Raw genomic sequence first — 16,892 nt, 5'->3', positions numbered from 1 at the left:
TTTTTAAACTACTTCAAAAATTGTATTTCTTTAATGATGAACTTATTTCATTCCAAGATGGCACATGGTGAAGTAGCTTCATGAAACAGTGAGTGAGATGGATGCAGCCTCAGTAAAGATTTCTAAATATACATTCCAGAGATACAGTGCAAGACCTTAGGGTAGATATTCCCAAAGATATTTCTTTCCCTTCTGAATATTTAACAGCAAATATATATATATATATTATCTCAGATAAAGGGTATGACTAACTGATGAGAACATAAATAGTTCGAAATGATCATCTTAGCCTCCCAAATTCTTTATTAGCAATTTGAATAATTTGCACAAATAATGAGCTGTCATAAGTTGACTAGTTCCTGTGGATAAGCCCTGAGCCGGGCCAAAACAGGAATGAAAGAGTTAATTAGCAAGGTCCATTCAAAAAGCCTTGACAAATACTTAAACATACATTTGCCTTGCCTTCCAGCTAATATAAGAGAGAAAGAACCCCGTGGCTCAGGAGGTTAAAACACTGCCTGATATACAATCAGCCCGGGTTCGAATCTCAGATAAAGGGTATGACTAACTGATGAGAACATAAATAGTTCGAAATGATCATCTTAGCCTCCCAAATTCTTTATTAGCAATTTGAATAATTTGCATATATATATTATTTAAAAAAGAGGAACAAAGAGCAAGAGCCACATGCTTCTCCCAGAAGAAGGAAGCAGAAGCCTGATGATGACGGATGGGATTCCGTCGAAACGTTGCGCCTACACCTTTAATTCTACGCGGGGAAAAACCCGAAAAACCAAGGATCCACATACAGGCACCCGCGAAAACCTCAGAAAACATATATATATATATATATATATATATATATATATATATATATATATATATATATATATATATATATATATATATATATATGGATCCTTGGTTTTTCGGGTTTTTCCCCGCGTAGAACTAAAGGTGTAGGCGCAACGTTTCGACGGAATCCCATCCGTCATCATCAGGCTTTAGCTTCCTTCTTCTGGGAGAAGCATGTGGCTGTTTGTTCCTCTTTTTTTTTAAACTGCCAGAGGGGGTGTGTTCTGTGGAGGTGTGCTCTGATTGGGTAGGGGACCAAGTGTGTTCTGATTGGGTGGGAATGTGTTTTGAATGGTGGGTGTGTTCTGATTGGGTGGGGGGGTGTTCTGAGTGGATGGGCTGGTCTCAGCTGCCAGCTCCAGACCTGAGCTGGTGAGTTGTGCTGCTTTTGTTCGGCTTCGTGTTTGTGGTGGTGCCATGTTTTTATAGTGGGTGTCAGTTTGCTTATTGTGTGGTTTGGAGGGGTTTAAAGTGGCTGATGTTGCAGCTGTAGTTAGGTTTCTGTTTTGTGGTTGTGTGTCTTTATCGTTGTGGGTTCGGATTTGCTTTTTGAATGGTTGTGTGGTGGTGATGTCATGTGATGTTATCATGAATTTGGGTCTGGTATCATTCTTGGTGTCAATCAAGGCGGGTTTCCAAATGGCTGGTAGACGAGAGGTATCATCTCGTTTATTCATGCTGTGGGGGCGTTTTTCTATCTCAATGGCTTCTCTGATTATTCTGTTGTTAAAATGTTCAATTTTGGCGATAGTTTTGGTTTTTTTAAAAATCAATTTCATGTCCCGTGGCTTCAAAGTGTTGGACCAGGGATGAAGTTTGTTCTCCCTTTCCCAAACACATTCCCACGGAAACCATTATATGCGGAGTCGAATCCAGCCTGACCAAAATTAACCCTGATGACGCCAACAAAATCAGACTCGAAGTTACCAACATCCTCTGCACCAGCAAACCACCCAAAAGCAACTTACCCAAAGAGGAACAGACAGCACTACTTAACCTAAAAAATGACACCAGCATAATCATTCTGCCAGCAGACAAAGGCAACACCACGGTGGTAATGAACTCATCTGACTACCATACCAAATTATCCAACCTACTCCGAGACTCCACATACAAACTCCTCAAGACAGATCCCACCACCTACCTGGAAAAAACCACTAAATCCAAAATAAAAGCCACCCCCATCAGTGAAGAGATCCAGAAAACAATCATTCCTAGAGAAAAATCATCCAGATGTCCTAAGCTCTATGGTCTGCCCAAGATACACAAAGAAGGAACCCCACTCAGACCCATAGTCAGCTCCATAGGCTCACCTCTACAAAATCTAGCCAAATTTCTTGCCAAACAACTACAGCCTTATGCAAATTCCATCACCTCACACGTACAAAACTCATTCCAATTCATAGAGATCACAAGTAAACTAAACTTACAGCCCTGTGACCTACTTGTGAGCTTCGATGTTGTATCCCTCTTCACCCAAGTGCCAATCAAAGAAGCCTTGACAGCTATCCTAAATAAATCCAACCCCCCAAAACACATCCTAGATCTGACCAACCACTGCCTATCTAACACATACTTCATCTACAATGGACAAAGATACAAACAAATGGAAGGAGCACCCATGGGATCACCCCTCTCACCTGTCATTGCAAACCTCTACATGGAACACTTTGAAACCCTCGCTCTAGAAAAATCCAACCACAAACCCAAACTCTGGCTCAGATACATAGATGACACCTTCGTAATCTGGCCACACGGCAAAGAAAAACTGGATGACTTCCTCATACACCTCAATAGCCTACACCCCAAAATACAATTCACCATGGAAACAGAAGCTAACAATCAACTTCCCTTCCTTGATGTCTTAGTCTACAAGAAATCCAACGGCTCCCTAGGACACACTATCTACCATAAAAAAACACACACAAACCGCTATCTGAACGCACTCTCACACCACCACCCAGCACAGATCAACTCCGTAGCCAAGACACTCATCTCCAGAACAAAACACCTAGCTGACGAACAACACCTAAAAACCGAACTACACACTCTCACTAATGTACTAACAGCCAATGGATTCCAAAGAAACACGATTACCAACTTAATCCAAAGAGAGACACCCACAAAAACCCAAGACAGAGAACAAGAAAATGGCAAAGCCCTCCTCCCATACTTAAAAGGGACCACAGACAGAATCAGCAAGGTCCTCCAAAAACACAACATCAAAACAGCATTCTACACAGACAGAAAAATATCCACCATCCTAAGAAACCCCAAGGACATAATTGGGTTAGAAAACCAAGGAGTATACGAAATCTCATGCACCACCTGCCCCACCACATACATCGGACAGACCAACAGAAGAATAAGTGCACGCATTGAAGAGCACAAAAACTCACTCAGAAAGGGAGAACAAACTTCATCCCTGGTCCAACACTTTGAAGCCACGGGACATGAAATTGATTTAAAAAAACCAAAACTATCGCCAAAATTGAACATTTTAACAACAGAATAATCAGAGAAGCCATTGAGATAGAAAAACGCCCCCACAGCATGAATAAACGAGATGATACCTCTCGTGTACCAGCCATTTGGAAACCCGCCTTGATTGACAGACGAGGCCCAACCACCAAGAATGATACCAGACCCAAACTCATGATAACATCACATGACATCACCACCACACAACCATTCAAAAAGCAAATCCGAACCCACAACGATAAAGACACACAACCACAAAACAGAAACCTAACTACAGCTGCAACATCAGCCACTTTAAACCCCTCCAAACCACACAATAAGCAAACTGACACCCACTATAAAAACATGGCACCACCACAAACACGAAGCCGAACAAAAGCAGCACAACTCACCAGCTCAGGTCTGGAGCTGGCAGCTGAGACCAGCCCATCCACTCAGAACACCCCCCCCACCCAATCAGAACACACCCACCATTCAAAACACACTCCCACCCAATCAGAACACACTTGGTCCCCTACCCAATCAGAGCACACCTCCACAGAACACACCCCCTCTGGCAGTTTAAAAAAAAGAGGAACAAACAGCCACATGCTTCTCCCAGAAGAAGGAAGCTAAAGCCTGATGATGACGGATGGGATTCCGTCGAAATGTTGCGCCTACACCTTTAGTTCTACGCCGGGAAAAACCCGAAAAACCAAGGATCCACATACAGGCACCCGCGAAAACCTCAGAAAACATATCTATATCTATATCTATCTATATCTATATCTATATCTATATCTATATCTATATCTATATCTATCTATATCTATATCTATATCTGTATCTGTATCTGTATCTGTATCTATATCTATATCTATATCTATATCTATATCTATATCTATATCTATATCTATCTATCTATCTATCTATCTATCTATCTATCTATCTATCTATATATATATATATATATATATATATATATATATATATATATAAGAGCCTTGGTGGAGCAGTGGGCTAATGCCTCCTTAAGTAACACCAGCTGCCTGCAATTAGTGCAGGTTCGCATCCCACCAGGCTCAAGGTTGACTTAGCCTTCCGTCCTTCCAAGGTAGGTAAAATGAGGACCCAGATTGTTGGGGGCAATTAAGCTGACTTTGTAATAATGCCGCTTGGGGGGTGTGTGAAAGCCCTAACAAGCAGGCATATACATAGAATGAAGGCTACTGCTAAGCTTGTAAGCCGCCCTGAGTCTTCGGAGAAGGGCGGGATATAAATGGGATTAAAATAAAATAAAAAATATTGTGAGTAGGAGAAAAAACACTAGACTGCAGGATAACAGGCAGTTTAAATGTGCACGCAACCAATGAGCTTCTTAAAAAGAAACAGACACCTGACATTTGCAAATCAGCTTTTAGAAGTGAAATGGCAGATCCAGATATAATGGTATGTGAGAATGACCTTGGAAGACAGGAGGAAGAGCTACATATCAGGCAACAAGTAAGAGGCAGCTGAGCCTGCAGAAAGAACAAGGGCATAGCAAATTAGGACCCTTTTTGGTTCCCTGGAAAGTAAAGGCGGGGGGGGCATGTACTTTCAGAATCCTGCAAGATTCTGTTAATGTGGCTTTACAGTGAAGGTGTGCTTCTTATCTGATCTTATCTGACCTCACAAGGCTGACACAAATTTATAGAATAGTTATGGTATTTAGTAGCATTAAGAGGGGCTTTCTCTTCACATAACATGTGGCTTTCACAGAAGCAATTTGCACATTGTAACTATAGTAACTAAGTTTATATGAGAATGGGCTGGGGGGGAATCATTGTTTGTTTTGCAGATTGGTTTTCCCATTGCACACCAATATAGGACTGGGCAGGGGGGAGGGGGGGAAGCATTGGCCAAATCATTACAGTAACTCAAAACCTTTTAGACAGATAGTGTCACATGCTTTATAAATTCCTGATTGAGTGTGTGGAATTAGGCTGTTGTGCAGAAAGCCAGCAGATGGACTCATCATCGATGAAATCATTTTAGAGAAGCATTACACGGAGCTTAAAATAAAGGTGAAATAGTTTTATGGATTTTCCACTCAAAGTATTTATGAACATTTGTTGCTGATATATAACATAGCGTTAAAAGAAAGATTTAGTATAGTGAGGTTGTAATAAAATTCTTTTGTAAATAATAAAAGAATAATTTATTGCCCTTTAGAATAAAGATAAAATACACAGGTTTGTTGCTATTTGCTTTCTATATTTTACTGGGAACATAGAATTGTGAACTACAAAATCAATTGCTTAGCTTAAAGCAATACTTTAAACCAAACCATAGGGTTACTTTTCCCCCTTGTTCACAATATAGTGAAAAAATGTTTCTAATAGCAAAAGAAATAAGACATATTGATTTATCAACAATCTGACAGGGTTTGCTTTGTGCTCAGTAAAGATGGAGGAGTGATAATGAAATGTTTTCTTGTTTTCTTTTGTAGTTTACAGATATCTAGCTAAAAAATATTGAATATCTTATTTTTATTTTTTTATTTTAATTCCATTTATATCCCACCCTTCTCCGAAGACTCAGGGCGGGTCACAAGCTTAGCAGTAGCCCTCATTCTATGTATATGCCTGCTTATTAGGGCTTTCACACACCCCCAAGCGGCATTATTACAAAGTCAGCTTAATTGCCCCCAACAATCTGGGTCCTCATTTTACCTACCTCGGAAGGATGGAAGGCTGAGTCAACCTTGAGCCTGGTGGGATGCGAACCTGCACTAATTGCAGGCAGCTGGTGTTACCTAAGGAGGCATTAGCCAACTGCTCCACCAAGGCTCTATGGACTGCTAAAGAATCCCTGAGTCATGCAGCCTTATCTCCCATTCTCTCTGTCATACTGTGGGACCCCGGAAGCCTCCCTATTGTGTGGCAGTCCCTGGAATGATCCCTGTCTCCCCAGGAACAGGGCGATATTGGGGCCAGTGCTTTGCTCTGGTCTGCTCAGTTTTATTTTACTGGTCTAAAAATGACATGACATGACAAAACAAGATAACATAAATAATATTGATCTTCTTAGGATACTTAAATAAAGTTTATCTGATGTGGGTGCTGCTTATTCCTGCAGAGTCAGTTTCAGAAAGTTTAATTTATGAATTTGCAATTTGACCACTTAGGCTGTGGTTGGTAGAATTTTTTTTTTAATCCCATTATATCCCGCCCTTCTCCGAAGACTCAGGGCGGCTTACAATCTAAAGCACAAATCAATGTGCTTAGAATTCCCTCAAGGTTTTATCTTGCTACATATATTTATGAATAAGAACATTTAACATGTACAGTATGTGTTCTTCAGTTCTTCAATCAGTTTTGGTCTTTGATGCCATCCTGGGCACACACGGACACAAACCGGACTCAGTCCCTTTCTTTCTGTTTTCCTTCAACTCCCATATTTTCTTTTCAGACACTTTATTCTGATCTCCTCAATCTCTTTGTCAACTTTTTATTTCCCAATATAGTCTTCATTTCTTTTATTCTTCTGCTTTTCAAATGTATTCATTCTTTTTTAGAGCTGGTTCCTCTTCTTCAGAAACCTCTAGAGGTGCTGACATAACTTCAGTTTTCCATCTGATCACAGCTGAAGTTAAAATTCCTGAAGGCTCTATCCATCATGAAGATTCTTAGATTGCATTTAATTGTGAACAATAAAGCAATTGGAACTGTAATAATCAGCTTGCCTTTTGCACAATATGTTTTATTTCTGGGTATTTATGAATGATTTTTTTAAACGTGTTGTGACATTTGAGGTAGCTTCTATTCCTTTACTGGGAAATAAGCTCAATTTGGATTTAGTAGCTATTGCAATTGAATAGACGTAATCAGGTTGAAAGTGCAATTTTGAGACTGGAATTTCAACATTTTGCTATTAACACAAGCTATTTGTGTTAATTATACAGATGGAGTAATTTAAAAACAGTAAACATTGAGATTAGAAAACCAAAGCTTGAAATAAATAAATACAATAGTCTCTGGTAATTAAATTATCAGATCTTACAAAGCTCTGTCCTATCTCCTATTATCTTTAAATTGCATAGCATGATACCAGCTGATACAAGATTTGGATAAGCTACTGTTTGGGGGCTGAGGTTCTCCAGATAATACTAAATGACAACTATACAGAAACAGTTTGCTGTCCTCTAGAGGTCACACTAACTTTTACAGGCCTTTTGTGATAAAATGGAAGTTTGGAGCAAAAACCGTCAGTTGTATTGGCATCAGTGCAATTGGATCACAGTCTAGATGATTTAACGAACCAATGAGCAGTAATGGTAGAGAATCACACACATGACTTTAGAGGAGCATGTGATGGTTAGCAAAACAAAATTTAAGCCCAGGGAAAGAGAATATTAATAAAGTTTAAACTTAAACTGTTCCACTTTTACTTCCTTTGATACAAGAGAGTGGGGAAAGGGAAAACACCATCAGGCTTTCCAGATTCAGATTCTATGACTCGTATCTATCAAGTATTTCTTGTGGAGTCTATTTCCTGACTTGGCGTAGCTCTAAGAGCTGACATCAGTCTTGAAAAGCTAACTTTTTATGTTCCCCAGTTTTCCCGGCCTTAAATCAGGGGTCTGCAACCTTGACAATTTTAAGACTTGTGGACTTCAGCTCCCAGAATTCCTCAGTCAGCCTTTAATTATGTTTTAGAATTATCACATTTCTTTTTTAAGGTCAACTCTGTAATTCTCCACAATAATAAAAGGAGCATGAGCAGAGACACTGTGTTGTCTTTTTTGTTCCATGAAATCAGTTTTCAGCCTTTTCAAATCTATGATGTCGTTCATCTTGCCCAGAGGTGTCAAACTGCCAGCCCGCAGGCCAGATGCATCATAGCGAAACTGCGCCCACCCCATTGTCGGCAATGGCAAAAAAGTCACGATACGTCACAACACGTCATATGACGTTACGAATTTGACACCCCTGATCTAGCCATTGCAGCTAAGATGGTTTTGTTAATAGATAATACCTTGTACTACCTTCAGCTATTTCACCAACAGCAGGTGTTTCCAAATACAGATATCTTGGCTACAATTATTGAAGAGTAAATTTTTTGGTATATTATTATCACATAGAGTTGCTCTTGAATGACTCTATTCAAATTCATTAGCAGGAATTCTGACTTGGGTTTCTTCTAAAACATTTACCATCCAGATGCCTTAAAATATTTCATACCAAAGAGAAGACCTTTTCTGTGTGTTATCTGACTCTAGAATATCTAAGGAAATTCCATTGTTGCAAATACTATGAATTTTTCACAATATTGCACAAAAATTTTGTTTGCCCAACAATTTTAAATTGAGTTTATTGTTCTTCTCTATACAAGTGGACTATGGACATGTTGATTATTATGTTATTATGTGTGAATAGGCTATATTATTTCAGGTATGTTATACTTTTATTGTTCATCACCATAGAGTTCATTTAAAAAATAATAAGGATAGAGTCAAGGAAAAATAAATAAATCTATACATCATTTCAGAGTTCTGTCTCCGCAAAAATATATTAGAAGTAGATTTACCTATTATTAATAACTCCATACATGGAAGTTGCACTAAATCTTAACAATTTCATTGGAAATGGTTGCTTGATATTTTAGACATTATTTTATTTCTATTCCCCGCTGTTAATATTTTATTTGCTAGTTGTTAGCTAGTCCTTTAATACAGCAAAAAATACTTATCTGAATTATATATAAAATGAATATTTCTAAATACCTATTTTTAAAAAAAAAATCAAAATAACTTTTCATTTTCTATTTATATTCCTTAAAACACTTATACACACACACACACACACATCTGTTCAGATGGTGACAACGTTGTTATAAACTGTAAATTATTCTTGCACAGCTAAACGGAAAATGAAATTACTTTCACTGTGCATTTTAACAATTTCAATTTAAAAAATTAAGAGTGAAAATTTCTCCTGTCTTGATTGATCCAGTCCTCATACCTTTAAATAAATCCCATGTCAATAGAATCTATATATATATAGATTCTGAACTCTCATATCTGTTTTAAACTTTGTAACCTTCGATTAGATAAAATGATGCACCATAGAGCAACTACTTTTGAATCAATGTACCTCAAATGGGCTAACTTACAGAATGTGTCCAATATCTAGGACACACGACTCCTGTGGGATTGAAACCTGGCAAAGTTGTAGCTATTTCAATGCCACCATACCATTTAATAAACTTCCCAGAAGCCCGTAGGTTGTGTGGTGCAAGGGAAGATGGATGGGCATATCCCCAGCCTCTTTCTCACCTTTCTCAGGCTCCAGCAACCAATTGGTGGTGGCAAGATCCAGCAGGTAAGTAACCATTGGTTGCTTTGGAACCAAGACTGAAATTTGAAATCTCTTTAATGGCAGTGGCTGATGAGGGAAGAAGGAGGAACAACTCAAATGCCTGCTGGCAAGCTAGGGCTGGCTGGGAGATGCCAGTAGGAGAGCTATTGCTCGCTGGAGGGAGGGGGCCCTTGGGGGCATGCCAAAATGGAGAGTGTGGGTGCAGTTTTCCTCATGCTCTACATCTCCCTTTGTTTTCTCTCTACCCACAACACAGTGACAGAAAGTTTCATTTAAAGAATGCAAAGAGCCTTGGTGGAGCAGTGGGCTAATGCCTCCTTAAGTAACACCAGCTGCATGCAATTAGTGCAGGTTCGCATCCCACCAGGCTCAAGGTTGACTCAGCCTTCCATCCTTCTGAGGTAGATAAAATGAGGACCCAGATTGTTGGGGGCAATTAAGCTGACTTTGTAATAATGCCGCTTGGGATATGTTTGAAAGCCCTAATAAGCAGGCATATACATAGAATGAAGGCTACTGCTAAGTTTGTAAGCCGCCCTGAGTCTTCAGAGAAGGGCGGGATATAAATGGAATTAAAATAAAAAAATAAATAAATGAATGAATTTTTCTTCTTTTTCTGTGGTAGGTGTTAGGACTTGCAATAATAAAGCTTAAATTTTTCTCTCAATTGTTAAAAGATATAAACAGTCTATATTTAGGATCTAGATTAGCTACAAATAATAAAACATACTTTCTTAACTATAGATGAATTGTAAGGATGACAAATAGCATATGTATGCATTTCAGATATGATAATTACTATATAATGAAATAGATTAGCTATCAGAACATAACTTTGAATTATATTGTAGAATTTGCAATGATATTATAAAAGATATTATTTTAAGAAATGGATGAACTACTAAGATGTTAAATAGAATATATTTGTTGTAATGATAGAGCTAAAAAATTTTCTTAATGGGCTAAGGGGAATCTTTAAAAGATACATATTGATTTTATACTTAACTTTTAGACCTTTAAAGGAAAGCAAAGTTAGCTATTAGAATTGACTTATATTACAGAATTTGGAAGGATACAACAAAAGATATTTTCTCAATAATTAGTGAACTATTAAGATGTTAAATAGAATAAATTTGTATAACATAAGAATGCACTGAAATGAACAATATATGTATTTTAGACAGGATAATTACTATATAATGAAATGGGGAAATGTGGGCTACCCGAGAATTAAGTTTTCTTTTATATATTATAGGCTAGTTCGGATTATCTTATTCCAATTACCGGTAGGTAAAACGTAAAAACAGGACATGGATATGTATATGTGAAAATATGATGAAAATTGTTCTAATTGATTGTGTTATAATTAGAAATGTATTAATTTGATTAATTTGACTATGCTATCATAACTAAGGGAATTGGAGAAGGAATTCTTGTTGATGTAACTTGACCTATCTACAGATGACTTTGTTATTTACTATTGTTTACTTTTAACTACCCAACCACCGTATTGCTTCATAAATACCTGGATGTAGAACTAAAAAATCAATAAAACTTGTATAAGTCAGAAAGTTTCAAGGGTCACTTAAGAAGGAGGAGGGAGAAGAAGGAGGAAGAGGCTCCAATGATGCTCCCCTGAAGATCATGAGGGGATGGGAAATGGCACAAGCCTATATTGTATGTGGGAAGAGGAAGACAATGGAGTGACTGGGATACCTGCTGGTGGGGAGGGGGTTGGGGAGAAATTTTGATCTGTACTATTTCTTTCACAAATAAACCCACTGTGAATTTGGGTGTAGGTTACTAAGAGCAGTTGTTTTAGGTAAAAAAGGGCTTGGTAAAGGAAATATATCTTGTTTATACAATTTTTAAAAACAGATTGTGTTCATGCACATGTCTATCAAAACTAAAACTCCTTCATTAGTGAATGAATCCCAAATCCCAAACCAAATTAGACACATCTTGACAGATTTAGGAAATGTCCAGATCAAAGCAGAACATTTCTGAAGCATTCCTAGTCTAATGTTAACTCTTCATTAGTGATTCAGAATTTGGAAGGATACCAAGATACAAATACTCCCCTTTCCCCAATCATTCCCCACCTCTTATTCTTCAGAGTAAGGCAAACATCAGGGTGAGCATTGTACTTTCATGATACTTAAAATATATACGTTTAAAAAACTGCAAACATGAGAGCAAATTTAAGATGAGAAAAATTAAAAACTGGAAGAAATTGAAAGGCTCATGTCCTCTTTTCCTCCCTAGTACTGAAAAAAAGGAAACTGATTTTTATATTATATAGGACTGCAAAAATATTCATTATCCTGGTTCTGGATTTTTTGGGATTGTAGTATGTATGTTCTGGAAGGGAGTTATGACAGCTGTAAAATATGTGATGTGTGATTTGCATACCATTCCTCTGCTAACAGTTTATAACAGCTATGCCTTGTGTTCTGTTTTGTGGTTTCAGGAGCAGAAGGCACAGTGTTCCCCAAATCTATAGAAACTCCTAATGTCAGGGCAGACCCCTTCAAGGAACTAAGGTAAACTCTGACATTTAGTTCTAATGTAAATTCAAAGGTACCTTGCTTGAATTGTGCATTCTGGCTGGTGATATTTCAAATCCTGAAGTAATTAAGGACCATGCAGTTGCACAGATGTCACTGAATAACAGAAAACAGTTATACTTCAAGTAAATCTGAATTTTTAGAAGAGCATTGGCTCATGGAATTAAAACTCTTATTTTTGTGCTGGGGGTATTTTTTTGGGGGGGAGCTAGAAAGGTCTTTTCTTGGTCAGTAATCATTGAGTATGGCCTCCAGGTATCAAAGAATGTCAGCAAGGAGAAAAGTGGTACACCGGTCAAATTACTTTCTATACAGATAAAAAAACTTGATACCTCTATATAGCCATGACAGTTATCAGTAACCTGATTTATGTGGTACTGGAAAAACATATCCTGTATAAAAGAAGAATAGACAGGCCACAATCCACAAACCATTACATTTCTTTTTATTCAATTTTGCCTGCTTCCAAACTTTTAATACAGCTGGGATAAGGATACCTGCTGAAGGCCCTGGCAATCACCTACCCAGCACTTTTATAGAAACAGTGCTCTCAAATACAGAAGCTAAATTTATTCCCAGCAGCTGAAGCAGCTGAATTCCAACTATAGTAAATGATAGATAAATAAAAAGGTCATAAAAAGTAAGCATTGTTGATATAGGGCCACAATTATATTAAAGCGGTAGCTAGATGGTGGCCTAGTGGTGAAGATCTCCCCTCCCACTAGGAAGGTTGAGAGTTCAATCCTAGGTAGCGGCAGATGTTTCTCTCTCCTAAGGTACAAAGAAAAAAATTATGAATTTCTTGTGTGGTGTCAGGAAGGGCATCTGACCAGTAAATGCTCAGCTCTATCCAGTTGCCCTTACTCTACACCAAATTAAGGGATTATGGGGTTGTAAAAAGGGAGTTTTAACTAGACCAGCGCTTCTCAACCTCAGCAACTTGAACATGTCTTCAAGTTGGCAAGGTTGAGAATGACTAAACAGTGACAGTAAGGCACAGAGTATTCATTACTATATCACTCCTTATATGAAGATTTCACTTAACAAAGTGACTCACAATATGACCTGGTGATATGCAAATCCTCTCCATCAGTCTTCTCCAACCTGATGCCTCCAATACACTGTATGTTGCACCAGTTCCCAGAAACCTAACTGGCATATCTAGAGATGAACCATTCATTATAACTTCTTTACAAGGATTTATGAATTACCTAAAGGCTGGTCATTTTCAGACTTTATATAAACTGATGAGACCAATGGCAATATGTGCTTTTCTTCAAAAAATTCATGGGTGCACCATCATGTCTCACTGATCCTAATTCTCTCTTTGCATTGCACTCCTGTACCTTCACTGGATCAATGCTTGAAGCTCTTGTAATTCCTTGATTTGTATTGCTTGAGTCCTGAAATGCACATATATCGATATTTTCAGTTTCTTTCATCTTCTCCATCTTTGTTGCCTTTATTGATGCCTTGTGTATCATGCAGAAGAATAAGTTCCAGGTGATTACCTCACCATCACTCTCCACAGAAATTCTATAATCCCTGGATCATTGTTCTTTGCAAATGAGGGTCACTTTAAAAAAAAATACAGACACTGTACTGTTTTTGCCTCTTAGCTATCATCAGAGATGTTGAAAGCACTGGGTGAATGGGAATTAGAATGAATGTGGAGCATTGTTTGTAATAAACCTTCAGAGTGAGTGTCATGGTTGTCATTTAACATAAAGGAAAAATAGCAGGTCTTGTGCTGCTTTTCAGCTTCTTTGACATGAATAACCATTGTCCTTTTCTTACTCCAACAAAATTGCTGCACAGCATATGTTCATTGCTTGGCTATTGAGGGGAAGAATAAAAGGATTGTGGCTAATTTGTCCCAATCAAGAAAGGAAGTAGAATAAAAAGATCACAAAGATTTCTAGCACCATAACATCAACAGTTTGCCAGTATATACTGAAAGGCAGCATGTATACAATGAAGCACATAAGTTATTCATTCCAATGAAGCCATCATTGCTTACTAATCATAATAGCTATGTATTATCTCCAATATCAAAGGCAGTATGCCTCTCAATACCAGCTGGTAGGGAATATGAGGAGAAAAATAATATGGAGGTATTTGTGCTTACCATCTGTTAGTACAAGTATGTATAGATTCAGTTCAACAACCTCTATGATCTGTGCTGAATTAAAGAAGAAACTTGGAGATTGAAAGTTATTGACAGAGCCACCTTTTACACAGTGATTGTATCTAGTATGGTTACATGTTTATTATCCTGTTCCCATGATCAGTCCTTTTTAGATTTGGTCGTATTGCTTGGCATATATGAGCTAATCAGATTATTTAAAAAAACCAGATCTTTTTAATTCATTTGTTATTATACCAGGTGCTCTTAATTCATATAGTACAGGTACTCCTCAAATTTCAATTGCTAAGCAAGGCAGTTGTTAAGTGAATTTTGCCACATTTCACAACATTTTTTGCCAGACTTGTTAGGCAAATGACTGCAGTTGTTAAATGAATCTGGGTTCCCCCCTCTCCTGCCATTGACTTTGCTCATTGGAAGTCGGCTGGGAAGGTTACAAACGGTGATTACGTGACTCTGGGACAGTGCAACTGTCATAGGGGATGCTGTATTTTTGGTTCTTTCAGCATTCAGCAAGACGAAGTGTTGAAACAGCAAACAAGTTTATTAACTCAGAATAGAAGCAAGCCCTAATGGCTGCTGCACAGCTATTTACACAGTTAGCCTCTAGGCGGTGACCAATAGGCTTAAAGTAACAGTTTCCCACCCCAAACCTAATTATCAGCCTGGAGACAGCAAGTCTGGCTTTCAGTAACAGCAACAATTACATAACACAGAATGTAGGTCAGACATTAAGCAAGTGATCAGACATTAAGCAAGTGATTTAAAACAGTTATAGCCAATATATTACACCCCTTCCCCCTAGATAGCTCAAACTCTCAATTGTTTGACATAATCTTGCAGATATTTAGGCAGCCTTCTTGACCGTTCAGAATGTCTAAGGGTTACAAGAATCTTCTGGTCTACCTGCTTGCCTGCCAGGCTGGGTAGACCAAGGCTTTGAGGTCCAGTGGAGTTGGATTGACTTGAGTTCCTTTGGCTGGCCAGTCCCAGTCAGCCCAAACCAAAGTCTAATTTTGCAGCAAAGTCTGCAGGGCTGTCTCTCAGCACAGTTTGCCTGTCCTGATCAGCGGATACCATCTGTGTGTCCAAAGGAGACTCTCCTATGGCCAGTCCCCTGTCTTCTTGAGCAAGATTTCTTTCAGAGCGTGCAAGCTGCTCTGTTGGACTGCTGTCATGCAGGCCCTGTGTTCAGCCTTCTTGGGAGTCCTGAGCAGTGACTGATGTGCTAGCCACCGATGCAGCTGGTCAATGTGCCAGCGAATTACTCACCCATCCTCCAGGACCACCTCATAGAAGAGTGGTCCTGACACCTCAACAACCCTTGCTGCCACCCAAAAAGCCCCTTACCCATAATTCCAGGTCCAAACCCAGTCACCCATTTGTAAACTTGGTGCCTTTGGCTTTGCAGTGTCTAAGGTGACTCTGTAGCCTGTCCAGTTTGGCCCCATTGTAGCTCAGCTGGGCTCCTGCCAGTGGCGGTGCAGGGTGTTGTGCACTGGCAGAGTAGAAAATTGACCAGTCTGTAGTCCCAATTCCCTGTGACAATCCGTTTCAGGGATTCCTTGGTTGTGCAGTCCATGCATTTCACTTGACCGTTCAATGACGGGTGAAAGGGAGCCGACATGGTATGCCTTATGAGATTTTTCCTGAGGAAGGCCTGGAATTCTGAAGCAGTGAACTGAGCCCTATTGTCTAAGACTAAGACATCTGGAAACCCATGTGTTACAAATATTCTGTGCAGTTCCTGGATGGTCCTGGCAGTAGTCATAGTGGGAATTGGTACAACCTCTAACCATTTAGAGTGACTGTCAAACACTATTAAAAACAGCTGTCCCTGAAAAGGCCCGGCAAAATTGATGTAGATTCTTCACCACAGTGTGTGAGTGTCCTCGCATCGGTGGACAGGGGCCTGCGGTATCTCCTGTCTGGATTGTTGGCATGTGTAGCAACCATGTATTTGGGCCTCAATAGCTTTATCTAGCCCTGGCCACCAAAGGTAGCTCCTCACCAGTGCCTTCATCTGGACTACTCCCGGATGGCCTTCATGCAGAGATTCAAGAACTCTAGGCCTTAAAGAGCTGGGGACTTCCCCAAAGAATGCACCCTTTATGAGCTGAAAGCTAATCTTTCCTCATGAAGAAACTCTGAAATTCTGGCCCTGGACATTTGTCCAACCATCCTGTGGGTACCCAATTTAACACGTGGCTGTTTTGTCAGCTGCTCTCTCAGTAGCTATGTCTCCAGCATGGAGAGGAGATTTTGGCAAATCCTGTATAGCTAGAATGTGTGCAGCAGGAGCCGGATCTGGATCCACGTGTGGCAGGGACAATCTGCTAAGGCTGTCTGCATGGCCCATTTCTTTGCCCAGCTTGTGAATCAGCCTATAGCTGTAGCCTGAAAGGAATATAGACCGCCTCAGCATTCGAGGAGACAGAATCTGAGGTGTCTGCTTGTTTGTAGTGAACAACCCTAGAAGTGGCTTGTGGTCTGTAAAATGGT

The 16,892-nt window shown here is 39.1% G+C and overlaps 1 protein-coding gene across 1 annotated transcript in view; it reads left to right on the top strand.

Moving 5' to 3' along the window:
• SGCD (sarcoglycan delta) overlaps positions 1 to 16,892 on the top strand; it is a gene marked incomplete at both ends in the record, with an annotated part of 191,933 nt that overhangs the window by 127,942 nt on the left and 47,099 nt on the right. Inside the window, one exon of the mRNA XM_083353565.1 lies at positions 12,148 to 12,220. Coding sequence (XP_083209691.1) covers positions 12,148 to 12,220 — 73 coding nt within the window. The remainder of the gene's footprint in view (positions 1 to 12,147; positions 12,221 to 16,892) is intronic.

This window comes from Vipera ursinii, assembly GCF_947247035.1.
Source record: "Vipera ursinii genome assembly, chromosome: 2".
NCBI lineage: Eukaryota > Metazoa > Chordata > Lepidosauria > Squamata > Viperidae > Vipera > Vipera ursinii.
Note: the sequence above shows the minus strand (reverse complement) of the source record. Positions and strands in the feature narration are given on the sequence as shown.